The 26,623-nt window shown below is 38.1% G+C and overlaps 1 protein-coding gene across 2 annotated transcripts in view; it reads left to right on the top strand.

Moving 5' to 3' along the window:
* Pcmtd1 (protein-L-isoaspartate (D-aspartate) O-methyltransferase domain containing 1) overlaps nt 1-22,842 on the top strand; it is a 28,905-nt gene extending 6,063 nt beyond the window's left edge. The window contains exons 1-5 of one of the 2 annotated variants that reach the window (XM_050163868.1): nt 4,069-4,171; nt 11,473-11,663; nt 17,183-17,354; nt 17,993-18,116; nt 22,550-22,842. In XM_050163868.1, the coding sequence (XP_050019825.1) occupies nt 17,301-17,354; nt 17,993-18,116; nt 22,550-22,842 (471 nt within the window). In that variant the 5' untranslated portion in view covers nt 4,069-4,171; nt 11,473-11,663; nt 17,183-17,300. Of the gene's footprint in view, nt 1-4,068; nt 4,172-11,472; nt 11,664-17,182; nt 17,355-17,992; nt 18,117-22,549 lie in introns of those variants that run through there. The other variant, XM_050163861.1, reaches the window with a different exon arrangement.
* Nucleotides 22,843-26,623: the final 3,781 nt, after the last annotated feature.

A 26,623-nucleotide genomic window follows, 5' to 3' on the forward strand; every position in this document is an offset into this window, starting at 1 on the left:
CTTTTTGGTTTTCCAAGACAGGGTTTCTCTGTGGCTTTGGAGCCTGTCCTGGAACTAGCTCTGTAGACCAGGGTGGTCTCGAACTCACAGATATCTGCCTGCCTCTGCCTCCCGAGTGCTGGGATTAAAAGCCTGCGCCACCACCGCCCGGCCAAACTTGACTTTTTCATTGCCGTCATCTTCTCTGCAGTAGATTGGTGCTGTCAGAAGCAGATGTATCTTATTGTCATGAAAAGCCTTATGTTATTAAAACATCTTAAACGCCATATTCTGTAGATCTCTGAAGTGTTTGAAGATGACCTGTCTATCTAAAATATATCTGTTTGACCCTGAAAAAATACCTAAGGTGACTGCAAGTTTGATTGTTATAGATTAACTACTATTTTACATTTCTTAATTTTTCCTAAACATTTTGCAACAATAACTTTCAAGGACTAGAACTTTACATTAATTTTTTTTTTTTGGTTTTTTTCGAGACAGGGTTTCTCTGTGGCTTTAGAGCCTGTCCTGGAACTAGCTCTGTAGACCAGGCTGGTCTCGAACTCACAGAGATCCGCCTGCCTCTGCCTCCCGAGTGCTGGGATCAAAGGCGTGCGCTACCATCGCCCGGCCTTACATTAAATTTTTAAATGAGTTGCTTATGTACAATATCTTAAACTAGAGTAGAAACATATATACAGTATGTTCTAACAGAAATAGACTTAGTTTTGTATTAATGTACAAAATTTTCCTAAGAATAGAAACATATAATTGAAACAAAAAAAACTTAAATTTGTGTCAAATACAAAAATCTGTACCAATGTAAAATATTTGAGATTAATAGTTTCTTTTTAGTTTAAAAGTAAATTTCAATAATCTAACCTTTTATCCTATCATTCCTTTACCCCCCCCTTTTAAATCTTTTCAGAAAGAGATCCCTAACTCTAACCATCTTTGCTTAGTCTTTTTTCCTTCGTTATGACCAGTAGTAACTTTCACCCAATCCTCCAAAAGGTGATAAACATCCATAGCCCACTGAATGACAAAAAACCAGTCACCCCACCTCTTGGTAATATGAACATCATGTTCTTAAAAGAACTTCCTGTTGCCTGGGGGCAATAACATCCTTTAGGGACTCTGAGAAAATTAAGACAATGGTCAAGTCTTAGGAGAGCTAGCTGTTGTCCGCTCTCAGTGTGATGGGACTTATTTGAAGTCCTGACTGGAGTAGTCTGTGAAGCTGTACTATCTCAGCTAACCTGTTTGAAGTTATTCTGGATAAGGAATTTTGAGGACGTTGTAGCAGAGGCATTCTGAGACTGGATCCCCTGGGCTGCATGTCTGTATTGGTGTCTGTTCCTTTTTTTTCCCCCTGAAAACATAAACTTTTAAAGGTACCATACAAACCGGCATTAACACAAGTTAGATTCATCCAGAGTTTCTTCTCTGCCCGGAAGTCCCGCCTAACTTCTCTTGCCTAGCTATGGATCATTCATAAACCAATTGGGTGCCTCTGGCAGGTAAGGTAAAATAGCAACACATCTTTACACAGCTTGCTCAAATATCACTCTTGGCTAAACAGCGACCTTGACCTCCTGATCCTCTTGCTGTCACTTTCCAGGTACTAGAATTAGTGCAGGAGCTACTAAACGGGACTGTTTATGGTTTGACAGATTATTGCTTTTCATAGTTCACTTTTTACCTATTGTGATCGATAAGTTGAATTATTTACACTTTCTAAAGTCTTATCTTACATAACTAGAGTTATTAATAATTTTTAAAAGGTATTTTAATGTATACTTTAATATCATTTACTTTATATTTGTTTCATAGAAACCAAATAATCAATTTAGGTATTCCCCCTTATGGTAAATATTAAGGTTCAGCCAAAAATCTTTTATATTAATAGTTGTTAACTTTTGGAATTAATTTGCAAATGAGCACGGAGATTTGAACGGTCCAGATCATCTTTAAGAATCACTCAAACTGAGCTGCGCGTGTTCTCCCATAAAGTGCCATCTTCTGACAGGTAGAGGAGAACACCAGCCAAAACTTTTCCACTCACGAGTTTCCATTATAGGTGACTGCCTGCAAGGCAGCTTTAACTTGAACAACATTTAAAGCAAATACTTGTATTCTTATTATCTTACTGTTTAGAATGCACAAAGCCATTTCCATGCCTTCTAATACACTTTAAGCATATTCTTTCCTTTATCTACTTTGACTTTCCTCTGAGCTTTTATGCTGAACTTTCTTCCATATGTATTTGTTTCTTTGGAAACCGAAATTCTCAAGATGCTCAGATTGAGTATCTGTTAAAGAGTAACATTACCATGTAGAGGATTTTATATATAATTTTGGGAGGAGGATTTTTTTTGTTTTTTAATGATTCTTCAGTTTACTGTTTATAATATTAGGAAGTACTAAATGATGATGAACTGAAGTCTTGTCAGTTGGAAGCTGACCAGTGTATAAGAAAGGAAACAAAAGAAGTGTTTAGGATTGCTTCACCTTGTCCACTTTTAAAAACATATTACTTTAGGTTAGTTGGCATGGTGATGTAATCCCATTGCTTGAGAGGTCATGACAGGACCAGCCCATGAGATCATTCTCCCTTGCATAACAGGTCAGTGCCAGCATAGGCTTTCTGTACAACCTTGTCTCGGCACCACGCCCAACCCCTAAAACAAAACAAAACAAAACTCCACCAAACTGGAAAAAAATTAATCTGTATTTTGTTTGCTAAGTCAGATTCTCTTTCATTAAGACGCTTGTCTAAATACATCTCTAGGTAAAAATCAGTTTTCTGTTTTTTAAAACAACTGAAAAGCATGCTGTGGCAATCTAGCCTGAGAAAGCATTATATACATTTGATATTTGGGTTGAAGATTATGTGAGTATTTTGTTTTAGTTTTTTTGTACTCTTGAAACATCTAAATTTGATCATTTGTAATCGACTGTTTCTTGTGACTTTAAAGTTCTTAGAGGTTAGTAGAGACAAGTCTGATACGCATTGTATTGTGACAGACTGTAGTGGACACATCTAGCTACAGATTCCTTAAGGAAAATTGATAATCTGGGCCCAGTAGCACATGCCTTTAATCCCGGCATTGCAGAGGCAGAGACAGGAGAATCTTCAAGGATAGTTGGGTACTACATAGACTCTGTCACCAAAACAACAACAAAAAGCACAACCTTCGTAAGAAACCTCTCAGAATACAGTAGGAGGCTGTAGAGCCCAACACGTGGATTCCATTGCAGACAATGAGGAGAGCTTGCATTGTCAGCTGCATTCAGGTATTGCCTTTGTGAGATAGCGGGCACCCAGCAAGTGCTGTAGGAACGTTAGAAAATGTCAGGTCCTGCATTTCAGCAAGCGTCGTCTGCCAGTTATAGGGAGCACTGAGAAATCCCTCCCCTCCAGCCCTTTCTTGGGAGCTCTCTCCAGCTCTCATCATCTGTAGAAAGAAGTGTGGTGTGAAAAGCATGTGGTTTGCTGGATCTCTTCACTGCACATCTGAGAACCATCGGGTTTTGAATAAATGATAAGTGAAGATTTTGGTGAAGACTCAAACTTCAGCTGCATGCGTATTTTCCCTTGCTGTGCAGGAAGTGGAGGCAGGAGAATCACAAGTTAGAGACTAGCCTGGGCTACTTAATGACTTCAGTAAGCTAGTTAGCAAAGCAGTGGGGCTGGAGTACAGCGCGCTGACTAGGACAAGGTCTGGTTCTAGTTTCAGAACCGCAGAACAACACCACCACCCCTTAAACCTAGGGATATGTGGTTATTTTGATCATAGTGTCCTGCCAAAAAAACTGTCTTTAGAGATCTGTAGGTTTCAGCCTTATAATCACTCTTGCTTTTGTGCTTGCTCCCTCTTCCCCTTCACAGAAAAGGTGACTTCTATCCTCCACATTACTATACCAAAGCAATGTAAGCAGGTTTCCATTCGACTTGGAAATATAACTAGTACATGTTTGCATATTTCTTACACTTTCTTAATGGTACTGGATAGATAAGTGCACAGAAATTAGAAGTTGGGGAGGCACATCATTAATATTTTTGTAAAAATGCTGCTACAATTACAGGTCCTTTTGGAATAAATCATGGGATTGAACTTCATTCAGATGTGGTGGAATATGCCAAGGAAAAACTGGAGAGCTTCATCAAAAACAGTGATAGCTTTGATAAGTAAGTATTTCTACCTGTAGCTTTGATGTGAGAACGATTAGTGAGCATGTGTAGAATGCCTGTTCTTGACCAGTACCAGCTTTTTGATACTGGTTAAGTGGATACTGCAGACATCTGTGTACTATGAGAAAAAAATAGGCGTTACCATGTAATTTTTTTTATTAAATTACAGATAGATAATATGTGTTTACTTTCCCTTATTAAATGTCATATGGGTATCCGCTGGAGAGAAACACAGTTTGTGCTCCCCTTTACTGTAACTGTTTTTAAACCTTCTGCATAGTAGTTTAATAGTCTGTCCTCTGTTGGTACCGTAATTTGTATGTCAGTATTTAAGGGTCTCTCTTTACAGTATTCAGTTACTTCCTAATAGATTTAGTAGAAATTGCTGTAGAAATACATCTGTGTGTGTCATTGTGGGATCGTGTTTGAGAAAGCCATTTTATTGAACTGTTTTCTTCCCAGGTTTCCCTTTCTAAGACATGTTACATAGCTGTTGATGCTTGGCCAAAAGTGAAAGTGAAGGTTTGGCGTGTAATCACATTGAAACTCTGCCTTGACATTTTTATGGAACAAGGGCTCTTATGCTTGAACTAGAGTAAAGCCCGTTAATTGAAATACCCTACTACATGTAGAGCTTTGGCATGTCATTTTTCCGTGTGTGTCATAGATTCAAATAGAAAAAAGGCTTTAAAAGAATAGGAAGCATATGCTTAGATAAACACAGCCACTCTACAGGGTTTCAGTGTAGAAACTGACCCAGGCTTCACACATGGCTTATTGGCAGGGGTCTCTCACCCCATCCCTGGCTGTAACTGCCAGTGTGAAAAACAGTGTGCATGTGCATGTGTGTTTTGGAGAGGTAGTTTCTGGGCCACCACAAGGGGTTTCATCTTGAGAGAGCACACCTCGAGGAGAGATCCAGAAGCCAAGAACAACTTGACTGTCATCCACAGAGTGTATTTTCCCTTTCTTCCCTTCTTTTGCTCCTCTTCCTCTTCTCCTTGCCCTTTCATTTTTACCTCCTTCACTGTTGTGGGTTTTTTTTGTTTGTTTGTTTGTCCTGGTGTGAACGATGCTTAAACTGGTTCAAGAACACAAAACTCAGACTCCCTAGCAAAATCTGCAGCCCCTGAAGTCCAGGCAGGCTTGTGCAACACGGGTGTGACTGTAGTCAGATTATTCGGCTCTTTGGGCAGGATCGAGGGTGTGCAGATACTCAGGCTTTTTTTTTTTTTTTTTTTTTTTAATAAACACGATAGATTTAAGTCAGCCAGTTAAATGATCAGTTTGCTGAAGAAAACCGTTTCAGATTTTCAGATTTATTTTATATGTACGAGTGTTGTGCCATGTGGATGCTAAGAGTCCAACCCCAAGAGCAGCAAGTGCACTAAATCACCGAGCTATCTCTCCAGCCCCCCAAACTATTAATGAATAATTAGCACCTGCTTCATACTGTCAGCCATTTTCAATTATCTACTGCATTTATTCCAAAAAAGAAACACATTTAACAGAAACTGAAGTTTTTAGCCCAAGTTCTTTAATAAGAAATTGCGATTAAACTTTAGAATTTGTTTGTGTCTTCATTATTTTCCTTCTATCTAATGGCTGATGTGGTTGCTGAGTCTTGAGATGTGGGAAAAATTAATTTTTATCTAGTCATGGGATTTTTTTGTTTGCCTGCAAAGTATGGCTTTTGATATTGAAAATTAATCTGGCCATAAGAACTTTTTAAATATATTTTAGCTTAGAAAGTATAATGGTAATGTTAACAAATGCTCAAAATCTATAGCAAGATCTGTTACATAGTATTAATACATTTCATCTGCTGATGCATGAAGGTTCAGTTTCTAATCATTAATCACAACAGGCTTAAGGAAGACAAGTAACCAAACAAGTAGTTCTAGATAATAGTAAAACATGCAATGATTTTCATTTCGTATACTTTAATTCATAACAAATCATTTTGAATGCTATTTGGATGTCTCATTATTTGGCGTGTGTGCGTGTGTGTGAGGGCGCACTCAGTCTATTTACTTGTTTGTGACTTTGGACATGGAGGTGTATATGCTTGTGTAGAGGCCAGAGATTGATGTGGGGTCTCCTTCCTTCATCGTTCCTTATCTGTATGTTTTAGGATAGGATCTCTCAAGTTGAAGCTCATTTACTTAGCTAAGTGCCTGCTGCCATGCCAGGTTTCTTACATGATCTTTTGGGGTACAAACTTAAGCCCTTACTTGATGGCAGATATCTTATCCACTGGGATACCTATTCAGCTCTTCTCTCGCAAAAAATAAAAAAATAGTTACTGTTACACATGTTTTTAAACCAATCCCTGCCATTGATACCTATTAACTAAATGCTTACAGCGTGTTTTAGAAACTTTTATATTAATCATTCAAAAGAAGACAGTAGGGGCAATTTTATTTTACGTCTTAGGCACTGCTCTTGTTTCTATTGCTGTGATAAACGCCATGACCAAAACCAACCTGGGAAGTAAAGGGCGTATTTCTGCTTACAGTCCATCACTGAAGGTAGTCAGGGCAGGAACTGAAGGAGAGACCATGAAGGAGGGGTGCTTACTAACTTGCCTCCCTCCTATGCCTTGCTCAGCCTGCTTTCTTATACAGCCAAGGACCACCAGCCTCGTGGTGACAGTTCCCACAGTAGTAGGCAAGGTCTTAACAAGTCAATCAGAAATCAAGAAAATGCCTCACAGACTTGCCTACATGTCAGTGTGCTGGAGATATTTTTTCACTTGAGGTTCCCTCTTCCCAGATGACCCTAGCTCATGCCAAGTTGACAAGCTAATCAGAACTGGTATGAAATAATACTTACTGTTCAATATCTCAATTACAAATGGGTCTCATTCAAAGAGTGGCTAGCACTAGGAAACTGTTTCATTTTGCATCAACTACAACTGGTAGAAAGTTAAGAAATCAAAGTTGATTCATTGGGCCAGTGCTTTATGCTTTTTACATAGTTTGGTTTTGGTAACCAGTTAGAGGATATATTTTTCTTTTTGTCATTTGTACTTTGACGATCTTTTAGTTTTTTTTTTTTTTAATGCTGGGGATATTATTGCAACTTTACTTCAATTAAAAGAATAAAGCATTTGTAGAATGCAGAGTTCTTCTAAGCAATTACATATTTAATTGTGTATGGAGGTATAAAGACATATTAATTAGTTACAGTCAATATCAAGGAAGATTGCTGATTAATTTTGTACTGGTCATCTCTAGAATTTAGCATGGAGAGAACAAGTGTTTAAAATCCAGTTCTGTTCTTCATTCAGGGAGTCCAGGCCTTCTCATCAGCTCCTTCCTCCAAAAATATTGCCATGTTGGGCATGTTTTAATCTATACTCCAAAGGTTTTCTTACATATATCTGCTTCAGGTCAGGGTGAACTCACACATAGGAGAGGGTGAGAGGTCTATTAGCTAACCAGTGTTAGAATATGTAATGCATGATGTAGTGTGTGTGTGTGTTTGTGTGAGTGTTTTTTTATGTACGAACTTGGATCTTTCATGTCTTAAATCAAGTTTTTTGAATAAAAGAGTTCTTAATGTCTGTTGAACTACGACAGCACTGCATGAACAGGTGCATGGCTCAAAGCAACTCCTCAGAGTTGATTGTACTTGGACATGGGGAGCTAGAGTGAAGGACTTATTCCTTAGTGATAGTGTTCACTGAACTTCCTTATGAACCAGTCTGATTTCAAAAGTCTTCCTAAATACAAGTGACCAGACGATACTTTAGGATTCCTGGGCTAAATGATCTCTTAGGGCAGCCAGCAATTTTTACCCCTGCAGGAAAAGGTGGCTCTGCTACCAGGAAAAGGATTGGACTTGGCATGTTCTCGTCGCATTGTTCTAGTTTATTAACCTCAAACAGTGTTTACATACCACAAAATGTCATTTTAATTTTATTGAACATTTTCATTACATGTATTTATAGGAGTTAATTCTTACCTCCCACTGCGTGGGTCCTGAGGGTCAAACTCCAGTTGTCAGATGTAGCAATGAGAAATTTTACTCATAGAGCCAAGAGTTCATTTGACAGTCCCAAAGTTTTTTTGTTGTTGTTGTTTTTATTTTTATTTTATTTTTTTATTTTTTGAGACCCGGGTTTCTCTGTAGCTTTGGAGCCTATCCTGGAACTAACTCTTGTAGACCAGGCTGGCCCTGAACTCATAGAGATCTGCTTGCCTCTGCCTCCTGAGTGCTGAGATTAAAGGTGTTAGATCTAGACTAGTGTTGGGGCCTTCATTGCTGAAGGGTTTTTTAGAAGATTGGGTGTTTAGTTGGGGGAGAGGGGTCTCTGCAAATAACAAGACCGGCAGAGTAATGATCTGTGTGAGGTAGAAGGAAAGCAGGTTCAATACAACGCAGTAGCTGGTGTTGGGTCAGACTTTTAGAGTCTGACACCAGGTGGTTTACTTTAGGCATATTTAAGCGCAACACAATTTTGGAAAGATTCCTGGTGTAACTTAATTCAGTCTCGTATACAACAAAGCTTAGGACATGTTTACACTGAAAATCTTTACAAAATACATGTGACCTTTCTCATGAAGATGGGTTCTATTCACTGAGAAATAATGCTTAATATCAACATCTAGGGAGAGTGACTGAGATCAATGTAAAAGTTTGTGGGAGCCAAGTGCAGCCTGGCGCTATAGAAAGCATAAACCACCAGGCTGTTAACTACATCAATTCCCTGTTTTCTGGGCTAAAAGACATATCCGTCTCTTCTGTTGAAGAGACAACCGGTGTGTTTAACATTCCTGGCTTCCCTAGTGCTTGTCTGTGGGCATCAGGACCTCATGCCCAATTTACCTTCATTTAGTATTTATGCAGTAAACAAAATGCATCTCCCCAGCTGTGAATACTTGGGTGAGTATTTTAGCTAAGGAAGCTTGAATTATAAACTTGGACCTCATGGAAAAGTTTGTCATTAGTAACACATTTACTTATAATTGTGCATATGAGTTTACTTAGCATATATGTGCATGTTCAGTTGATTTGACCCTGGAATCGTACGTCATAAAGTTCCTGTAAGGTCAGGAGGTTATATTTCCTTTAGAGTGACTAGAGAGAAAATTTTTGAAGTGATCTTTTATCTATAGCTAAATGAGCATAGTTTGCATATCTGCATATAGAGAGTGGACTTTTATTTCTATTTAAATGGGCACATGAAAGAGTCCTAAGTGATGAAAACTGTAGTGGGTAGTCAGAGCAATAGGCCTTGTCTTAGGCCAGTAATTCTCTACCTGTTTGTTGTGATCCCTGGGTGTTGAACAACCCTTTCACAGCGGTCACATAGCAGATATCCTGCACATCAGATATTTATATTACTATTCTTAACAGTAGCAAAACCAGTTAAGAAGTAGCAATGAAAATAATTTTATGGTTGAGGGTCACCACAACATGTATTAAGGGTTATAGCATTATAGCAATTGAAAATTGCTGTCTTAGACTCTGGCCAGTTAAAACGATTGCTTTTTTCATTGTTTATTCCTGCTACCAATAAACTGTAGCCTAGCAACTTGGCCCTGGTTACAAAGTGTAAAGCAACACTATCATAGATATCATGTATGTCCTTCAGAGAAGAATCAGGCAACACCGCTGAGCTGGTATAGGACAACTTGGCTTTATTGGAGGGGAGGATGAGTGAAGACAATGTCTTCTTTATCTTACGTAGTTTCCAAAAGTGTAATTGATGCATTGTAACAACTAGTACCCTAGTTTTACTTATAATTAGCTAAAGGTTTATTTCCCACAAGTGATTTGTATTTGAAAATTAAGTGCTTCTGTATTCAGTTTCTTCTGTCATTCTTAAGAGAATTGTACTGAAGTCATTTTGCTTTTGTAATTCATTATATTCAGTATTTCTCAATACTTTTTTGATGTGGCTTAGTGGTTAAGAGCACTGCCTGCTCTTCCCAAAGGTCCTGAGTTCAATTCCCAGCAACCACATGGTGGCTCACAACCATGTATAATGAGATCTGGTGCCCTCTTGAAGAAGAGACCTCAAGAGGTCAGTTGTCCTCGTCAACTTTGACCGTGGAACCCAATATGGACACGTTCGGCCATATACGGGCTGCCTATGCATAATTCATCATTGCCAGGGCATAAATTTCATATTCATTCATTCATTCATTCATTCATTCAGAAAAAGTCTTAATACAAACTATTGTAGACTTAAGCAGGTTTTTTTTTTTCCCTCCTCTCTGGTACTGAGGATTGAACCCAGGACTTTATACATGCTAGATTATTCTATCACTAAACTGCATCCTCAGCCTCCTTAAAATATGCTTTTGCACTAATCATGATGAGGCATACTTTCAACCCTTGCCCTTGGGAGACTAACACAGGAGATTTACTGAGCGCTCCATACTAGCCTATTTAGGCTAGGCTACAGAGTCAAACCTTGTCTCAGAAACATTAATATCCTGCCTCTTTCCCTTCCTCCTGTGTGTGTGACAGGAACTTGTTAAGTTGCTCAGATAGGCTTCAAATTTGTGATCCTCTTGTCTCAGCTTCCAGAGTGCTGGGATTGTAGGCATGAACCATCACACATTCCTAGACAAATTTTAATGTCATAACACTCAAATTCTAGGAGAGAGTTCTTGAAAATATAAAAGGGCTACCAGTTATACACGTTAACATCTACGTGGAAATATTGAGTGGCTTTCAATGACTTAGCTGTCAGTTTTTTTAGGAAACATTGAACAGCCGTTTCAATACTGTGGGTTTCTACAATGTTTTTATTCAGTGTAAACAAACATAGATACCACTGTATTTATTTTAAATACTCTGTTTCAAATAATGCCTGAATTGTCCTAAGATGAGTTTGATTCAGTTGGAAGGGAAACCATTTGAAAAGGTAAAGTCTTCGCTTTCTAATTTTCATTCACCAGTTTAGTTACTGATTATAAGGTAATTCAATGGTTTCTTTTGAGATCAAGAGTTTAATACTTCCCTTACTTTTACTCCAGCAGAAATGTTTCAAGTTTTATCTTATTTTTAGCAAAATGGTCATAGCTCTTAAGACTTAAACTGTATTTTAATGAAATGTTTTAAGAAAAAGATTTTGTGATTCATTTGTCAGATTACTTTAGATGAGGTATGAGAACAAGGTAGGACTCTTTTCCAGGTCCTTGAAATTCCTTTATTCCATTGGAATAATTGTCTACAGTTTCAATGACAGTGTCCTCTGGCACCTTAACAAACTAGGTGCACAGTTGCCGGCCCCCACTTGACAGCGTATTGAAGGGGAATGTTGTTTTTTCTGCTCTCAGTCAGCTCCTAGACCTAGACTATCCGTCTAAGAGGGAAGCTACAGGGCAAGGCTAGGTCACCCTGCTCTCCTAGCTGCTTTTCAAAAGAATTATATGGGCAAGTTGGCAAGGTCCGGGCTGTGAACGAAGTCATCTGTCCGTCTGAGATGAAGATAGTCCAGCATGCACCCTTAAAGAAAGCCACTGCTGAGGTAAGTGACTGGAACCCTGGGCTCAACCAAATGTCTGTATGTTCTGCATTCTTCCATAGATGGTTTTCAGTACACAGCTTAGTAAGAGGGAGCGAAATGTGGTCCCGTGTGGCAGTCTCACAAGAGTCATTGTATTTTCAGGTTCATTGGTGAAAAGCCTCATGCGAATGAATTTGTGGATGTTTTACAGGCTTCAACACCCTCCCCCATGTATAGATAACTTTTATCTGGTAGTATGACTCCAGAAAGTGAGTTTGAGAGATTCTCTTCTGGATTTTTTTCAAAAAGGAAAAAAATGTTTGCTAATTTTAACCTAGGTACAGCTTTTTAAGAAACATCTAATTTTAATGGAAGAATTAGGGAAAGATAACCTGAGCCATTCATAAATATGACCACATATTTATCATTCTAGTAGATTATAAACATGACCACACATTTATCATTTTGGTAGATTGGTTGCATTTCCCAGGTTTTATTTGATGTGTGATTTCTATGAAAAAAATAGAATTTGGATTCCTTTTTTCCTTATCTTCTAACCTGAATTACATGTATAATTTATCAGTGTACATGTGTAATATATCTTATACAGAATTTATGGAAAGTTTATTGTCTTCTAGGTTACACAGAAAATTTTGTTCAGGGTTTGAAGTCTGCTTTGTTTCTCTGTGTTTAAAGAACAGTGTGGAATAGCTTTTAGAATAGTCAAGAACTAAGAATTGAGTTTTTTTATTTTCTAGTCTCCTTGGAAGAATCAATAGGTGTTATAATTGACTAGTCAGTAACAGATAACACTGTTAATAGCCCCATCTATGTCTTAATTTAGTTAGTTATTCTAGTGTGCATATTAATGAGTGTATCTATAAATATGTGTCACCATTTAATAGGAGTATTTTAAATGATAAGAATTTTGGAAAAACTGTCAGCTGTGGAATCTTTGTCATTCTCATCTGCAATTGTAAAGGTATTGTGACGTTACTGAGGCATTTCCAGTTCTCCACTGCATGCTACTCAGAAACACCTACAGGTGCTTTGTTAGAAAATTAATCTCTATACATATATAAGGCTTTACAATTTGAACAGTTTTTTCCTTAACCAATTGTGAAAAATTTATGTATTACAGGTAGCAAAAGTTAAGCCATAATTATAAGTATAATAAATAATGGTTGAATAGGGAATACTTTGGGAACAAATTTTTATTTCCTTTTATTTTATTTAATAGTTATAAGGTGCTGGTGACTTCTTGTATATTTGGCTTACAGATTCTTATTACATGTTTTATTGCCAACATTATTTCACGGTTTTAGATATGACTCTTAAAATTTTTATTACTAGAAACAGGACAATACTTTTGGGATTTAAATTTATTTTTCTCAATATGTTTTTATCTGTTTTGTTGTGGGTGGGGCACAGGCTTGGAGGTTAGAGAACAGCTTGTGACCGTACTCTTCTTTCCCTGTGGTCCTGAGGACTGAACCCAGATCATCAGGCTTGTCAGCAGGTCCTTTGCCCTCTGAGCCCTCTTACCAGCCCTAAGATATTTTCTAATTCCTGTAGGCTTTCAAATTTAAGTGTTCTGTTTAAGGGAGTTAGGATGTTAAAAGTATAGCTAGTGAGTGAATTAGGAGCCTATACTTCATTCGTATTAGTGGACATCAGAGATTGGATCTTTCTTCTAAACTAATGCTTTTATTTACACATTGAGGTAAATAGACTTCATCCCATCTCAACTAGAAGGGAAAACAAACATTCAGATTATTAAGAGAATAGTGAGCCTGGTTCTAGAGACTCAGTTATGACATTAAAGCATCTTGATTTTTTTCATGTGTTGGATACATGATGCTGCAGTTACCAGGTAGTATCATGACCTTTGAACCATTACATCACTATGGATTCAGTGGGCATTTACCAACCAGCATCATGATCTGAACCATTGCATCACAATAGAGGGCAGTGGGAATTTACCATCCAACATCATGATCTGAACCTTTGCATCACTGTAGACTGTAGTGGGCATAGACTTTTTCTGTAACTGTATTTCTAGGCAAATTTCTCTTAAGATCTTGAGGATTTTTTTTTTTTGTGATCATCACATTTAGTTTGTAATTTGAGTTTTTATTCAAAGTTGGTGATTAGAAAAGATACTATAAAGCATATGTATTTCTCATATGTTTTTCTTAATTGAATAAATGCATTTGGGGGTTGTAATAGGTGATAGACATGCAGTTAAATTTAGATATATTCAGAGATGACAAAAACAGAACAAAACCAACTAAATGAATGACAACCAGAAACCAGGGAGATATTCTAAAGTATGTTAAGGAGAAAGTTCTTGCACCATCTGTCTGCCTGAGACAAGCAAATGGCCAGTTGTGTGGTGTTTTTGTCCTTTGATGTAACTGTAAACTTTTGTCTTATTGGTATGTAATGTCAAAGAATTACTAGAATAGTTTAAAAAGTAATAGTTGCAAAACGTCTTTGAAAATTCATATGAATTTTATACATGGAATACAACTCATTGGACTAGCCACATTTTAAGGTCTCAGTGTCTGTGTGGTTAGTAAAGGCCATCTTGGGTAGTGTGGCTCTAGACATTCCTGTCTGACCTTTCAGATTACAGCTTTTAAGTCACAGGAAGCCTCTGATCTCCAGGACTGTTTGCTGCCTTTCACCTTCACACTTAAGGAATCCTATTCCTTTCCTCTAAATGCCAAAGCATGTACCACAATGTAAACTATACTGCAGTGAGTGGAATTGTGTAGTGTTTGTCTTGTCCATTCGCTTGTGTTTGCAGTGAGCACCCAGAGCTGCACGTAGATTCTCCTTCACTAGGAATGGGAACCATCTGGGGGAGCTTGTGCAGAGGCACACACTTAATTTTAAAATCAGGCACAAAATTTTTGAATGATTTTCTGTGTTTTTAATTGTAAGCTGCTCACTTCTAAAGAATGATGATTTTTCCACATACTAAAAATAGCTTTTTAAAGAGAGCACTCATTATAGATTTATACTTATTTATTTATTTATTTATTTATTTATTTTTGGTTTTTCGAGGCAGGGTTTCTCTGTGGCTTTGGAGCCTGTCCTGGAACTAGCTCTGTAGACCAGGCTGGTCTCGAACTCACAGAGATCCGCCTGCCTCTGCCTCCAGAGTGCTGAGATTAAAGGCGTGTGCCACCATCGCCCGGCTTCATTATAGATTTAATAAAAACAATTAAACCATGTGATTTACAACATGATTCCTTAAAATTAAAAACTTACTTTTTGGGACTGGAGCGATGGCTCATTGGTGAAGAACTGTTGCTCTTGCAGAGGATGTAGGTTTGATTCCCAGCACCCACATTGTTGCTCACAGCTGTGCTTAACTCCGGTTCCAGGAAATCCATATGCTTTCTCTGGTCTCCATTGGCACCAGGCATGCATTTGGCACATATACATCCTCGCAGGCAAAACACCTATACACACACAATGATAAGTAAATCTAAAAAGAAAATACATTTTGACCCTATCTTAAACAATCAGAGGTTGGGCTGTTTAGTTTTGTCTCTGAGAGAAGCTAAATATCCCTAATGTAGGCAAGCTATACTTTTAAAGATTAAGATTTCATTGTGAAGTTGATATGTTAAGTGTAACTTGAAAGTATAGTAGACATTTATTAATAGAAGATGGCCAGCGAGGGGATTTGGGGCGAAGGGACCGCACACACAGACACAGGAATGCTTTGTCATGGTTCTCACATGAAATTAGAGACAAGTAATTCGGTTAGTGTCAGCAGAGTGTGTATAGGTCGCAGCTAGACTAGAAGCCTGCCAGTGCTATAACTACACAGCTGCCTTGGTGGGACCTCCTGATGCATCAGGACACGGCAGACAGCTTGGACATGTATCTGGGAATATTGTACAATATTTTTGGGGTGATCTTCCTTTGTAACAACTGATTAGTGTTATGAGTCCTAACCTACCCCTGTGACATGGCAATTAATCCCTTTGGATGGTTTCCTCGTGATCTAGTTACCTCCTACTCTAGCTTCCTTCTTAAAGACTTTTCTGCCTCTCAACATTGCCTCCTTTGGACCAGCTTACAACACATAGGTTCTTTGAAGGAAGCACTTACACTAAATCCAGAACATAGCAACCTCTAAGTCTCTGCAGGAGGACAAAATGATGGAAGGAGGTTCTAAAAAATGTAAGCAGTGAGTTGGTGTTTATAGTAAAAGAAATGATGGATCTGCCTGGCTCAGTGTGAAGGTGTGGAGAAGAGAGAGTACGGTGTGTACTGTTTCTAACTCCTACCCCCAGCTCTTTCAGCCCTCCCATGCTTTCAGGGCACAAGACTGGTGGACTCTTTAGATGTATATCCATCGATGTATCTATGATCTAATAAATTTTAATCATTTAGAATGGAAGAAGTTCACTGTCATCATCAAAAGACAGGATATGTTTTGTAAAGTAAAATTAGTTCTGATTGAAATCATTTGGTCATCCTCCAGTGTATGCCATTTTCCCACTGTAAATCATTGCATTTCTAAATATTGGCTCACTCTTATGGGATGATTTTATTACCTTCAGCTTCAAAGGTTAAGAATTTAGTTTCAAAATACTGGATGTGGTTGAGAATGGGTACCCACACATGTAGTTCAAGCATTTTAGATGCTGAAGCAAGACTTCAAGGAGTTCAAGATCATCTTGGGCTGTATAGTGAATTCAAGGTCTGAGAGGAAAAAGAATTGTGTTTGCATTGAGGTTTTAATTTTATGTTATATAATAGTCTGATTTTTACTTTGTTGACAGAGTTTAAAAAGTAGAGTCTGTATAGGATAGTTTATTGATGTAAAAAAAAATTACCAGTTACTAGTGTTGTAACCAGGAGGACTTAGTTGGATGAAATTTGAAACCACATCTCCTCTTGTATTGCTTAAGAAAACCATAGGAGCCAAAGCTGCAGTTCACAAAGTACCACTCACTTGCTTCTGTCCCATTCTTCTAAGTTGCCTAGCCACAACTTTTATTAAAGCCACCCCATTCTTAGTGGTTGCAAGGGTCATGACCAGTAAATTGGCATCTTTTGGCCAAAGCTACGCTGCTACTGTTTCTGTCAGCAACATTGTCAAGCAGAGAGGAATCCTTGAAGAGCTCTCCTCCTTTCTTTTCGTCCCACATATTGGAAAGAGAGTAGAAAGTGAAGCCTTTTTCTGTTGTTGACTTTCATCTTCAAACATCATTATGGGGGCATCTCAAAATTGTCATTTGATGGGCTTTTCGTTACGTTCATTTCTATGCCCTAAGCAGGGTTTGTATGGCCCAGAATAGGTTAATGCTTTGTGCACTGTATCATGTATAACAAAACAACATTACTTGAACAGTGTTAAATTCTACACATGTGTTATTTCAAATTGCCTAATTGTATTTTATCCTTAAAAATAATTTTGGTAGCCTTGCTGTTTCAAGGACAGGGTTATGGTGATTTGTCAAAGAGCTATTTAGTTGTTTTAAACAAATTAAAATGTTTGTTTCCTCACACAGATTTGAATTCTGTGAACCCGCATTTGTGGTGGGTAACTGCCTTCAGATAGCTTCTGACAGTCATCAGTATGATCGAATTTACTGTGGAGCCGGAGTGCAGAAAGACCACGAAAACTACATGAAGATCTTGCTCAAAGTTGGGGGAATACTGGTCATGCCTATAGAGGATCAGGTACCGTCTGTGTCCTGCATTCGTCATAAGAGACCACACAGTTGTGAGATTCAGAATTACCATTTTATTACAGGGAAGCTAATCTTTGAAGCAGAAAAAAGTTTTTATAGATCTACATATGTGCACAGAAAAAAACTTGAAAGAGATCTGTAATTGGTTCAAAGGGAAGCAGATGTAGAGAGGAAGTGTAACTGGGAGACTAGAGCCCACTTGACTAGTCAGCTCACCCAGGAAGTCAGCTAGCTGCCCCTGGGTTCATCATCTGGAAAGTAATTAGTTGAGTGCATGGGCTCTACCTGTAGCTTGTTAAGTCTGCTTTGTGACTGGCTTCAATTGCTTAACTTCATAAATAAAACAAGAGGCTATAAAATAAATCGCCATTGAGGGGTTGGAAAGATGGCTCAGTAGACGAGAGTGCTAAAGATTACTAGACGTGTTTCTAGAAGGACCAGGGATGTGATTGAGTCATAGAGGACTTGCCTCTTAGTTGAGACTGTGAGTTCCATCTCTAGCAACACACACACACACACACACACACACACACACACACACACGTTATCTTCTCATTGGCAATTATTCTTTTAAGACGTTGACATTAAGGTAACCACATTGCTTCTTTCTCATTTTACTCCAAATAGTTAACTCAGATTATGCGGACTGGACAAAACACCTGGGAGAGTAAAAATATCCTTGCGGTTTCCTTTGCACCACTAGTACAGCCTAGTAAGAATGATAACGGCACGCCGGATTCTGTGGGGCTCCGTAAGTAGATCCTTGAACTCAAAGAATGCTGGTCCCTGGTATTTCACTCACTGTTTGGACTTAGTGGATCATGTAACTGTAATGAGCACCGCAATGAGAGGATTGATTCTTCTGTGGCTTCATTTCTGGAAACAAGAAAGATCATACCGACTGTGAGCTTACTAGTTTGTGATAGGCAGTAACTGGTTGTGGAACAGCATCTGGTCTAAGGGTGGTGGGAAGAAAGGTTTGTCTGCTGAGGCAAGATTTGAATTGTGATTGGAATGTAGTCAAAAAACCTATTTGGTCAAAATTTTGTGGTAGCATCTTTTGTTTTACTTGTTTTTTGAGTTATCAGCTGACTTAATGATTTTTGTGTCAGCTTGATTACCAAGCAGGATCAGTGAGAGAAGAGCTTAGATTTTCGTAGTTCTGTTAGACTTGTAACTGCCACCCAGTTAGAGGAGGCATGCATGCACATGGGTGAGCAGAACCTAGCTATTGTGTTTGAGTTTTATGGCAGCATCAGAGATGTAGGTGGCCAGCAGTTAGTTTGTTTGTTTTACACACTCGAACTATTCCCACCTGAAAATTAAGAGAGAAGATACAGAGAAGGTGCAGAGACCTGTGGGACTGTGATGTCACACTCTGGAGGTGTCAGTGGCTTGAAGGTTTCTTCACCTGGATCCTAAAGAGTGCTTGGGAGATGTGGTGACTACTTTTAAGGATTTATAAATTTTTTCCATTTTGACTCCTGTGTATTTATTTTTATCTCATTTAGAAAGAGATTAAACTCTCGGTTATAAAATTTTTCATAATTTAGAAACTATTCTTAACAAGCTTTTTAAAAATGTGTTTATTGACTTTATACTTTTGATAATAACACAGTATAGGAAGCAAGCCATATTCAGGACATCTACATACAAGAGGAAAACTAAAAATAAGAATGGGTTAAAAACAGAGGGACAAAATTTGAAGTTAATGGGCTGCAGCATTCACATCCTTTCAGACTACTTAAAACAAGACTGTGGTGTCTAGCACCACAATCAAATGAGTGTCCTTTAACCTGTTTTATGACTGAAGTCTGCATACCCATGCCATTCTGTACTAACTGAACTTACCTAAATTACTAGCTAGCAAGAAATAACAACATAGAGTTATTTTCCCTCCCATTTTAAAATACAGAATTGTGGTTATTTTTACTCTTTAGTTATCATCACCCATTGGGAAGTAATAAAGAGCTCTGTGGTCCACGCTGTCTGTGGGCATGTCCTTAAGCATGTGCAACAGGCGCTTTGTGTGCAAGCACACTTCTTTCTGTTAGGCTCTGCAGTTGCACAGTAGCCGTGGAAGTGCTTTACTCACGAAAGCATCATAGTGGCAGCAATAGCTATTTTCTTTTATCTGACACTTATTTTAGGTTAACTTGTGTGAGTCTTAGCTGTAAATATGCTTGCACGCTAGTGAAACTGATGATTGACGTGGATGGTGTACTTCAGGGTATCTGCCTCCATCCCCTACTCAGAAATAGAAAAGACAAATAAGGTAGTTGGATATTTGGTTGAAAAATACACACACACACACACACACACACACACACACACACGCACACACACACTGTCAGAGGCTAGCAAGAAGGCTCAGTGGCTATAGGTCTTTGCAAAGCAAGCCTAATGTCCTGAATTTGATCTTAAGAACCCACAGAGGAGAAGACCAATTCCCAAAAGCTGTCCTCTGATCTCCATATGTGTGCTGTACATCATACGCAGGAAGACACACAAACAGACAGATATTTAATGAAATAGGATCAATTGAAATATAGAGGCCCAAATTAAAACAATTTATCTTCCCCTGAAATACATTTTCAATAGAAATAGCTTTGGTAAGGATGTTAAAGGGAGGAGGGTTGATGAAATTGTATTGGCATGAAGAGATGGTTGTTAATTTCAGGGTCAGGGCACAGTTTTGTTATTATTCTTTCTGTATGTAAACAGGAGTCTCCAAAAACAGGTTGAAAATTCTGAGTGTTAGCCCCGAACTCAAAATTTGTATAATAATCACACAGTGAAAAGTTTTAAAAATTGCTATTTACTAAAATTCCATGAAAGAATGGGGAATAAGAAGCCGGGCAGTGGTGGCACACGCCTTTAATCCCAGCACTCGGGAGGCAGAGGCAGGCGGATCTCTGTGAGTTCGAGACCAACCTGGTCTACAGAGCTAGTTCCAGGACAGGCTCCAAAACCACAGAGAAACCCTGTCTCGAAAAAAAAAAAAAAGAATGGGGAATAAGAACAAGTGTCTGTTTCTGCTAAAATAAGTCACAGTATCTCTTTGTTCATAGAACATTATCCTATAATTACAGGGTATTAGAATAGACTAGAACACTGGCCGCAAAATTCCCTAAAAACAGTACACATGTAAACCCCGTATCAGATGACTGTGTTAACATTAAAACTGTTCATAGTCAATAGTTGACTAAAATGAAGTTACAATTTTTCTTCGGATTTACCACAATTTTTATTTGACTTCAATTTTTTCTATGACTTTATATTTATGTGGTTTATATGCATGTGAAACCATAAAAATATTATTTAAAATTTCAAAAGTAAGGGTATATTGTTTTAGTTCAGGCAGGGCCGAAACTACATAATAAATTATACAATTTTATCTTTGTTTTCTCTGAAATTTTATTTAATATTTGAAATTAGTTTTTTTTAATAAATGACTTTTCTTGATCTTTCCCTTTTTGTTGTTGTAATTGTGTATTTTTATGAAGCAGGGTGTCACTCTGTAGCTCTGGCTATAAAGACATAGTTTTTTTTTAATGTTTATTTTTTGTTTATGTTATGAGCATACGCATGTGGGGATGATGTGTCTATGCACACACATGCAGAGGCCAGAGGAAGTCCCAGCAACCCACTTGTCTCCTGTACTTGCTGATATTGCTCCTGAAATGACCTTTGACAGCGGTGGCTATCTCAGATTCAATACAAGGAAACGCACTTGAGTTTCCTCTTGTTCTCTTCTCTGGGTCCACTGTTTATATCTGACACTGGCACCTGTCCAGAAAGTCAGCCTGGACACTGGATGCTTTAGTGATACTTTTGCTTTGAGTCCCATGGCCACTTTGTTTCTGTTCTCTGTTATACATCAATATTCTGTCTGTCTCTCTCTTCTGTCCAGCCCCTTCCTGTCAGTGTCCATAGCACATGTGATCACCCGAGAGTTCATTCAGCTGACCTGCTGTTGCCAACACAACCTACACAGTATTTAGTCCTTGAGCACGTGAAGCCCTTTCAGTTCCTAATGCCTTGCTCTTCTCTCTGCCCAGATCATTTTCATGCCTGCTAGGTGACTGTGCTCCTTTAGACTCTGGCAGAGCCATTCCCTCAGGGAGCCTTCGCCCCTAGCTACTGGAAAGCTACTGAGCATCTAACCAAGAACTTCCTGTTACTCCTGTTACATGATTGCTGTTTTGTTTTCTTCATTTCCCCTGTTTTTATCCTTCTTTTGTTCCCTTTTATCCCTTCTGCATCTTTTTACCCTATCCCTTCCACGAATGTGAGCTACCAACATCCAGGGACTTTTCTAGTTTAAACCGGCCGTGTATCAAAATGCATTCTTATGTGGCTGACCTATTGTTTAACAAGTAGTTTGTTCAATAATTTGTTAAACAATTTTGTATCAAAGGCACACTTGGTATTTTGTACAGTTGAGTTTATGGTCCTTCTTCCTCCTTTTTGTGGCACATTTGATATAAGTAAACATTAGTGTCTTAGAACAGTGCCTTTGCATTGGGGGGGTCTGTGTTAATCCGCAGCTGGTACAGGAGGGTTCTTTGCCGTGAACTAGTGTGTGTGTTTGCTTACTTTCTCTCTCCCACCTTACACACATACACACACATGTCCGTATGTGAGCACTCTCCAGAGTTCAGGCAGATATTGAAATGTTGCTTTGAGTTTTTCTGTATTTGTCTTCATATGATTTATTCACTTTCTTAAGAAAAAAATTACATTTACTTTTAATTTATTTATATGACTGTTTTGTCTGCAAGTATACTGTACAACATATGCATGCCTGATCCCTCAGAGGCCCGAAGAGGGTGTCGGATCCTTTGGAATTGGAGTTATGAATGGGGTTGTGATCAGCCCCCTCCATATGACAAAGAAACATAAAAACAGTATAATATAATATGCAGGGTAAAATTTCTTATGTACTTATCACCTTATCCTTACCCTTTTTCTAAATTATTACTTATTACTCCCAAGACTGCATGCATATAGATAGAAACATGGATGTTCGCCTCATTTTTGCAAGCTGCCTGCTCTGCTCAGTGTGCATTTAGTCATTGTGTACTAAGCACTCTCAGTGTAGATTCTTGTAGTTTGACGTTTTCTGAAGATTGTGAGGAAATGAACAATGTATAATGCTTTCATTTTTGTGCTTGATTTTAGCCCCATGTGCTGTCAGGAATCTCCAAGACTTGGCTCGTATTTACATTCGACGCACACTTAGAAACTTCATCAATGATGAGATGCAGGCCAAGGGAATCCCACAAAGGGCTCCACCCAAGAGGAAAAGAAAGAGAGTTAAACAGAGAATTAACACTTATGTGTTTGTGGGTAATCAGCTTATTCCTCAGCCTCTAGACAGCGAAGAGGATGAAAAAATGGAAGAAGACAGCAAAGACGAAGAAGAGAAAGATCCCAGTGAAGCTGTGAAGCATGAGGAGCCACCTCAGAACTGAAGGAAAAGATCCTGAAGCTGCCACTCCCCAAGTCTTTAACAGCTTTCTTGACATACTTTAGAAACAACTTAAAACAAGAAGGAATGCCTACTGACAATTTCCTTACTCTTGTAAATGTAGTGTTTATTCAGAGCTAGAGAATTACTTCATTAGAAAGAATTATTGCATCAGAAAATAGCTTAAAGCTATTTCTCTTAATGACAGAAATGATGTATTCAGTGATTTCAAAGAATCTCTTTCTTAAAATCTTTTTTTTTCTTAAATCTTGAGCAAATGTTGTTTTAGCTCAGTGACCTCAAAGTGAAATGATTCAATAATTAAGACTTTGTGTACAGTAATCCCAACTGGTTCTTCACAGATTTGTAGAGTTAGGGTTCAGATTTCATTCTGAAAGAGGTTGATATACTGTCACACATATATAGGCTTATTCCAATTGCAGACGCATTTCCTTTGTGAGAGCTTGTTTATCAAATAAGGACACCAAATGCTTGTAGACATATTCTGGGCAACATATAAGTGCAATAATAATTCAAGATATTAAATAATTTAGCTTTAAAACTATAGACTTCATAAAATTTTAAAGGCCTAAAACTTTTCTTTCGATTCAANTTCTGATTCTATTGCCAAAAGATACAGGGAAAATTCCTGCTTCTCTCATAGAGATTTTAAGAGCACAGCAAGTGAATATTAAAGTAGGAGACGGCTACTTAACACAACTAGTTTGTGTAGGCCATTGTGTTTTCAGTATTTAAAGATAATGGGGTCATCTTAACGCTAGAATTTTAAAGATAGTATATTTAGGATTGCTTTTCTGTAATTATGAAGTATTAGATTCGAAAAGACATTCATTGCCCCGTTTGCCTCTGAATGTAGACAGGGAGTCATTTTCAGTTCCCCTCACTTACTACGTACCTCACGTAGCAGGGGAATGATGTGGTCTGCCGAGGCACTGTACGGGACTTTCAGTTACATGGTATTTGTCTTTGACGAGGTAGGCCTCGCCTCATCTGTTTTGAATCTTTGTAGTATAAACAGTCATGGAAGTTGTATGTAGATGCCTTTGTATTAAAATTTGGTTCAGAATCAATGGGATCTCTGGGATCCACACCAAACTCATTTCTTCCGTTCTCTGTTTCATTACTTTGGTAAAATGACAGTAGTTTTTATTTTTTGCTTAATGTTACATTCTTAACCTATGATGGGTGTCAGCGCTACAACAGGCAGTGCATGTTGTTACCAGTTTTTTCCTCGTAAGGCTTGCACACAGCTCTTTGCTAAGATGTAAGATGTGAGCTTCTTACTTCTTTGCATCACACGGATTATATGTTTTTAATGGGAAGATTTCAAGGGTCTCACTTATTCTCACACCACTGTCAGAACAGCTACTCAGATTTGCCTAAGGAAATACAATCATGATGATTCAAATAGCTTTAAATGACTCAGCCCCAGTAATTCTGCATACACTAATCATTTAAAATAGTTTTGACTCAAATAATTCATACCGTTTTAGTAATGTGAGAGACAGTGTTATGGAAAGGGCTCGTTTGACTTTTGTTGGAATGGGCATGTCCAGTTTTTCTTAACATAATTAGCAAACTATTATTGAGAAATGCCCTATCTTGTTTCTGTCCAAAAAAAGGAAAAAGTCATCCCCCTCTTCCCTGAAGTGGTACTGGGGATTAATCCCAGCCTGCTGTGACTGCGATTTACCCTCAGAGCCAACAAACTGTTACATTTAAAATTCTGGTTTAGAATTTTAATCTTCAATTCCTGATACCCATGTAGTTTTATTTGTCCCTCACATCTCTCTTGGTTTTTCTTGGCGCTGATGTACAGATATCCGAAAATCCATGTTCTTCAATGATATTATTTAGGAGAGTGTTATAAGTGATATATTTGAAGTTGGCTGTTCTTATACTATCTTCTGTTAACTTTGATGAGTTGTACAGTAAATTGGATCATTGCATTTTTTGTCTTTGAAATGTATATTTTGTCCATGTAGATTCTTTATTTTTCAGGTGTGACTTTATGGTTGGCTTTTAAAGGTAGGAATCAATGAAAATTTAAGGAAAGCAGTCTTACCTACTGATCTAAGTGCATTAGGTTGAGAATATTTGGTTTCGTGCTTATTTTTAATGAAGTCATGTTTGTTTGGGTGTGGAAAGTTATGCTTTATAGGTAAAGAAGTAGCAAATACAGATGAAATAAACTGAAAAGAACGAAAAATGCAAGTGATAGTAAAGCATTTGTGATGGCTCCCACCTGGAACAGCACTGGAGGCCAAAGCAAGAGGAATACTTGAGGCTTGAGACCACCGGGGGTTACATAACAAGACCAGGCTTTGTTCTTCAAAGAAGAGAAACAAAAGAGAATATATAAAAATCATGGGCCATAGTCTCATGGACTTACCTACAGACAGAAATTTGCATTTACATTTTGAAGGCAATAAAGATGCCTTGAAGGGAGGAATGTGCTGCTTAAGTCTTACAGCAGGTTGGAGACAGGACCTGAAGGAACAGCCACCATCACCAAAATCCCAAGAATCCAGAAATGAGACCATGCATACCAAGGACCTAATTGAAATCTGTATTATCCATTGGTCAACGTATTGAAATCTGGTATTAATAAAATGTCAAAATAGCATACATGGTTAAAATAAAATACAAAGGTTTGTTGATTGTTTGAGGTGGAAGTAAAAGAAAGCCTGCTAAATCATTGGGCATATTGGGAAATCATTTTAAATAAACAGATCACATCATTACACAGCATTATCCAGCGGCCTGTCTTTTATTTTTTCTCTTTATTTTGAGTTCAAAAAATTACTGTGCATGTAGATGTTTTACCACAGTTTTCAGGAAATACATTCTGACTATTGACTTAGTGTAACACTCAGTTCCTGACTAAACACCCCAATTAAAGAAGTGGGCATTGAGGAAATCAGAAAGGGATTTATTCAGTGTGACCTCACAGACAAAAAGAACACAGTGGTCTAGTGGCAGTGGCCCCACACCTGTCTTGTCTTAATGTATCAACATGAGCTTTGGGTTGAGAAGAATTCAGTCAAGGAGCATGGGTAGGCATAACTGGACAGTCCTGGATAAAGTGTGGCCCTAGAAGGTGGTCCAAAGAAGTCATTCAAAGGGGATTACTTTGGCAGTTATGACCTCGCCTATTAACAGAAGTTTCTATCCCATCTGGTTCCACTGCCATTCAGTTCCAAAGAAGCACCCAGAGGCCTACATTAATTATAAACTGGTTGGCCTAGTATCTCAATCTACTTATTAACTTACTCTTACATCTTAAATTAACTCATAGTTCTTGTTTGTGTTAGCCCATGGCTTGGTACCTTTTTTCAAGGAGGCATTCTCATCTTGCTTCCTCTGGGTCTGGGTGACAAGTGCAAACTGAACCTTTCCTCTTCCCAAAATTCTAGTCTGCTTGCTCCACCTGTATTTTCTGCCAGGCTACTGGCCAATCAGCATTTTTACTAAACCAGTATAAGTCACAAATATTTACAGGGTATAAGACCATTGTCCCACAGTACTCTCCGCCCCCCATTTTTTCTTTTCAAAACAAGAACTATAATCTTTTGTTTAGCTTTTTCCTGACCATTATCCATAACAACTTGTAACCAACACTCGAAACAAAGACATACATTCATAATCCTTTTTTTTTTTTTTTTTTTTGGAATGTAAGTGTAGTTTTCTAGGCTACTTCCTGCTGATTGGATCACTGATAATCTTATAGGGACCTAAAGAAAATGTGGGATTATAATTTAGAG

Source organism: Alexandromys fortis, unplaced genomic scaffold, assembly GCF_014885135.2.
Source record: "Alexandromys fortis isolate MF-2015 unplaced genomic scaffold, M_Fortis_MF-2015_v1.1 scaffold_18, whole genome shotgun sequence".
Classification (NCBI taxonomy): Eukaryota; Metazoa; Chordata; class Mammalia; order Rodentia; family Cricetidae; genus Alexandromys; species Alexandromys fortis.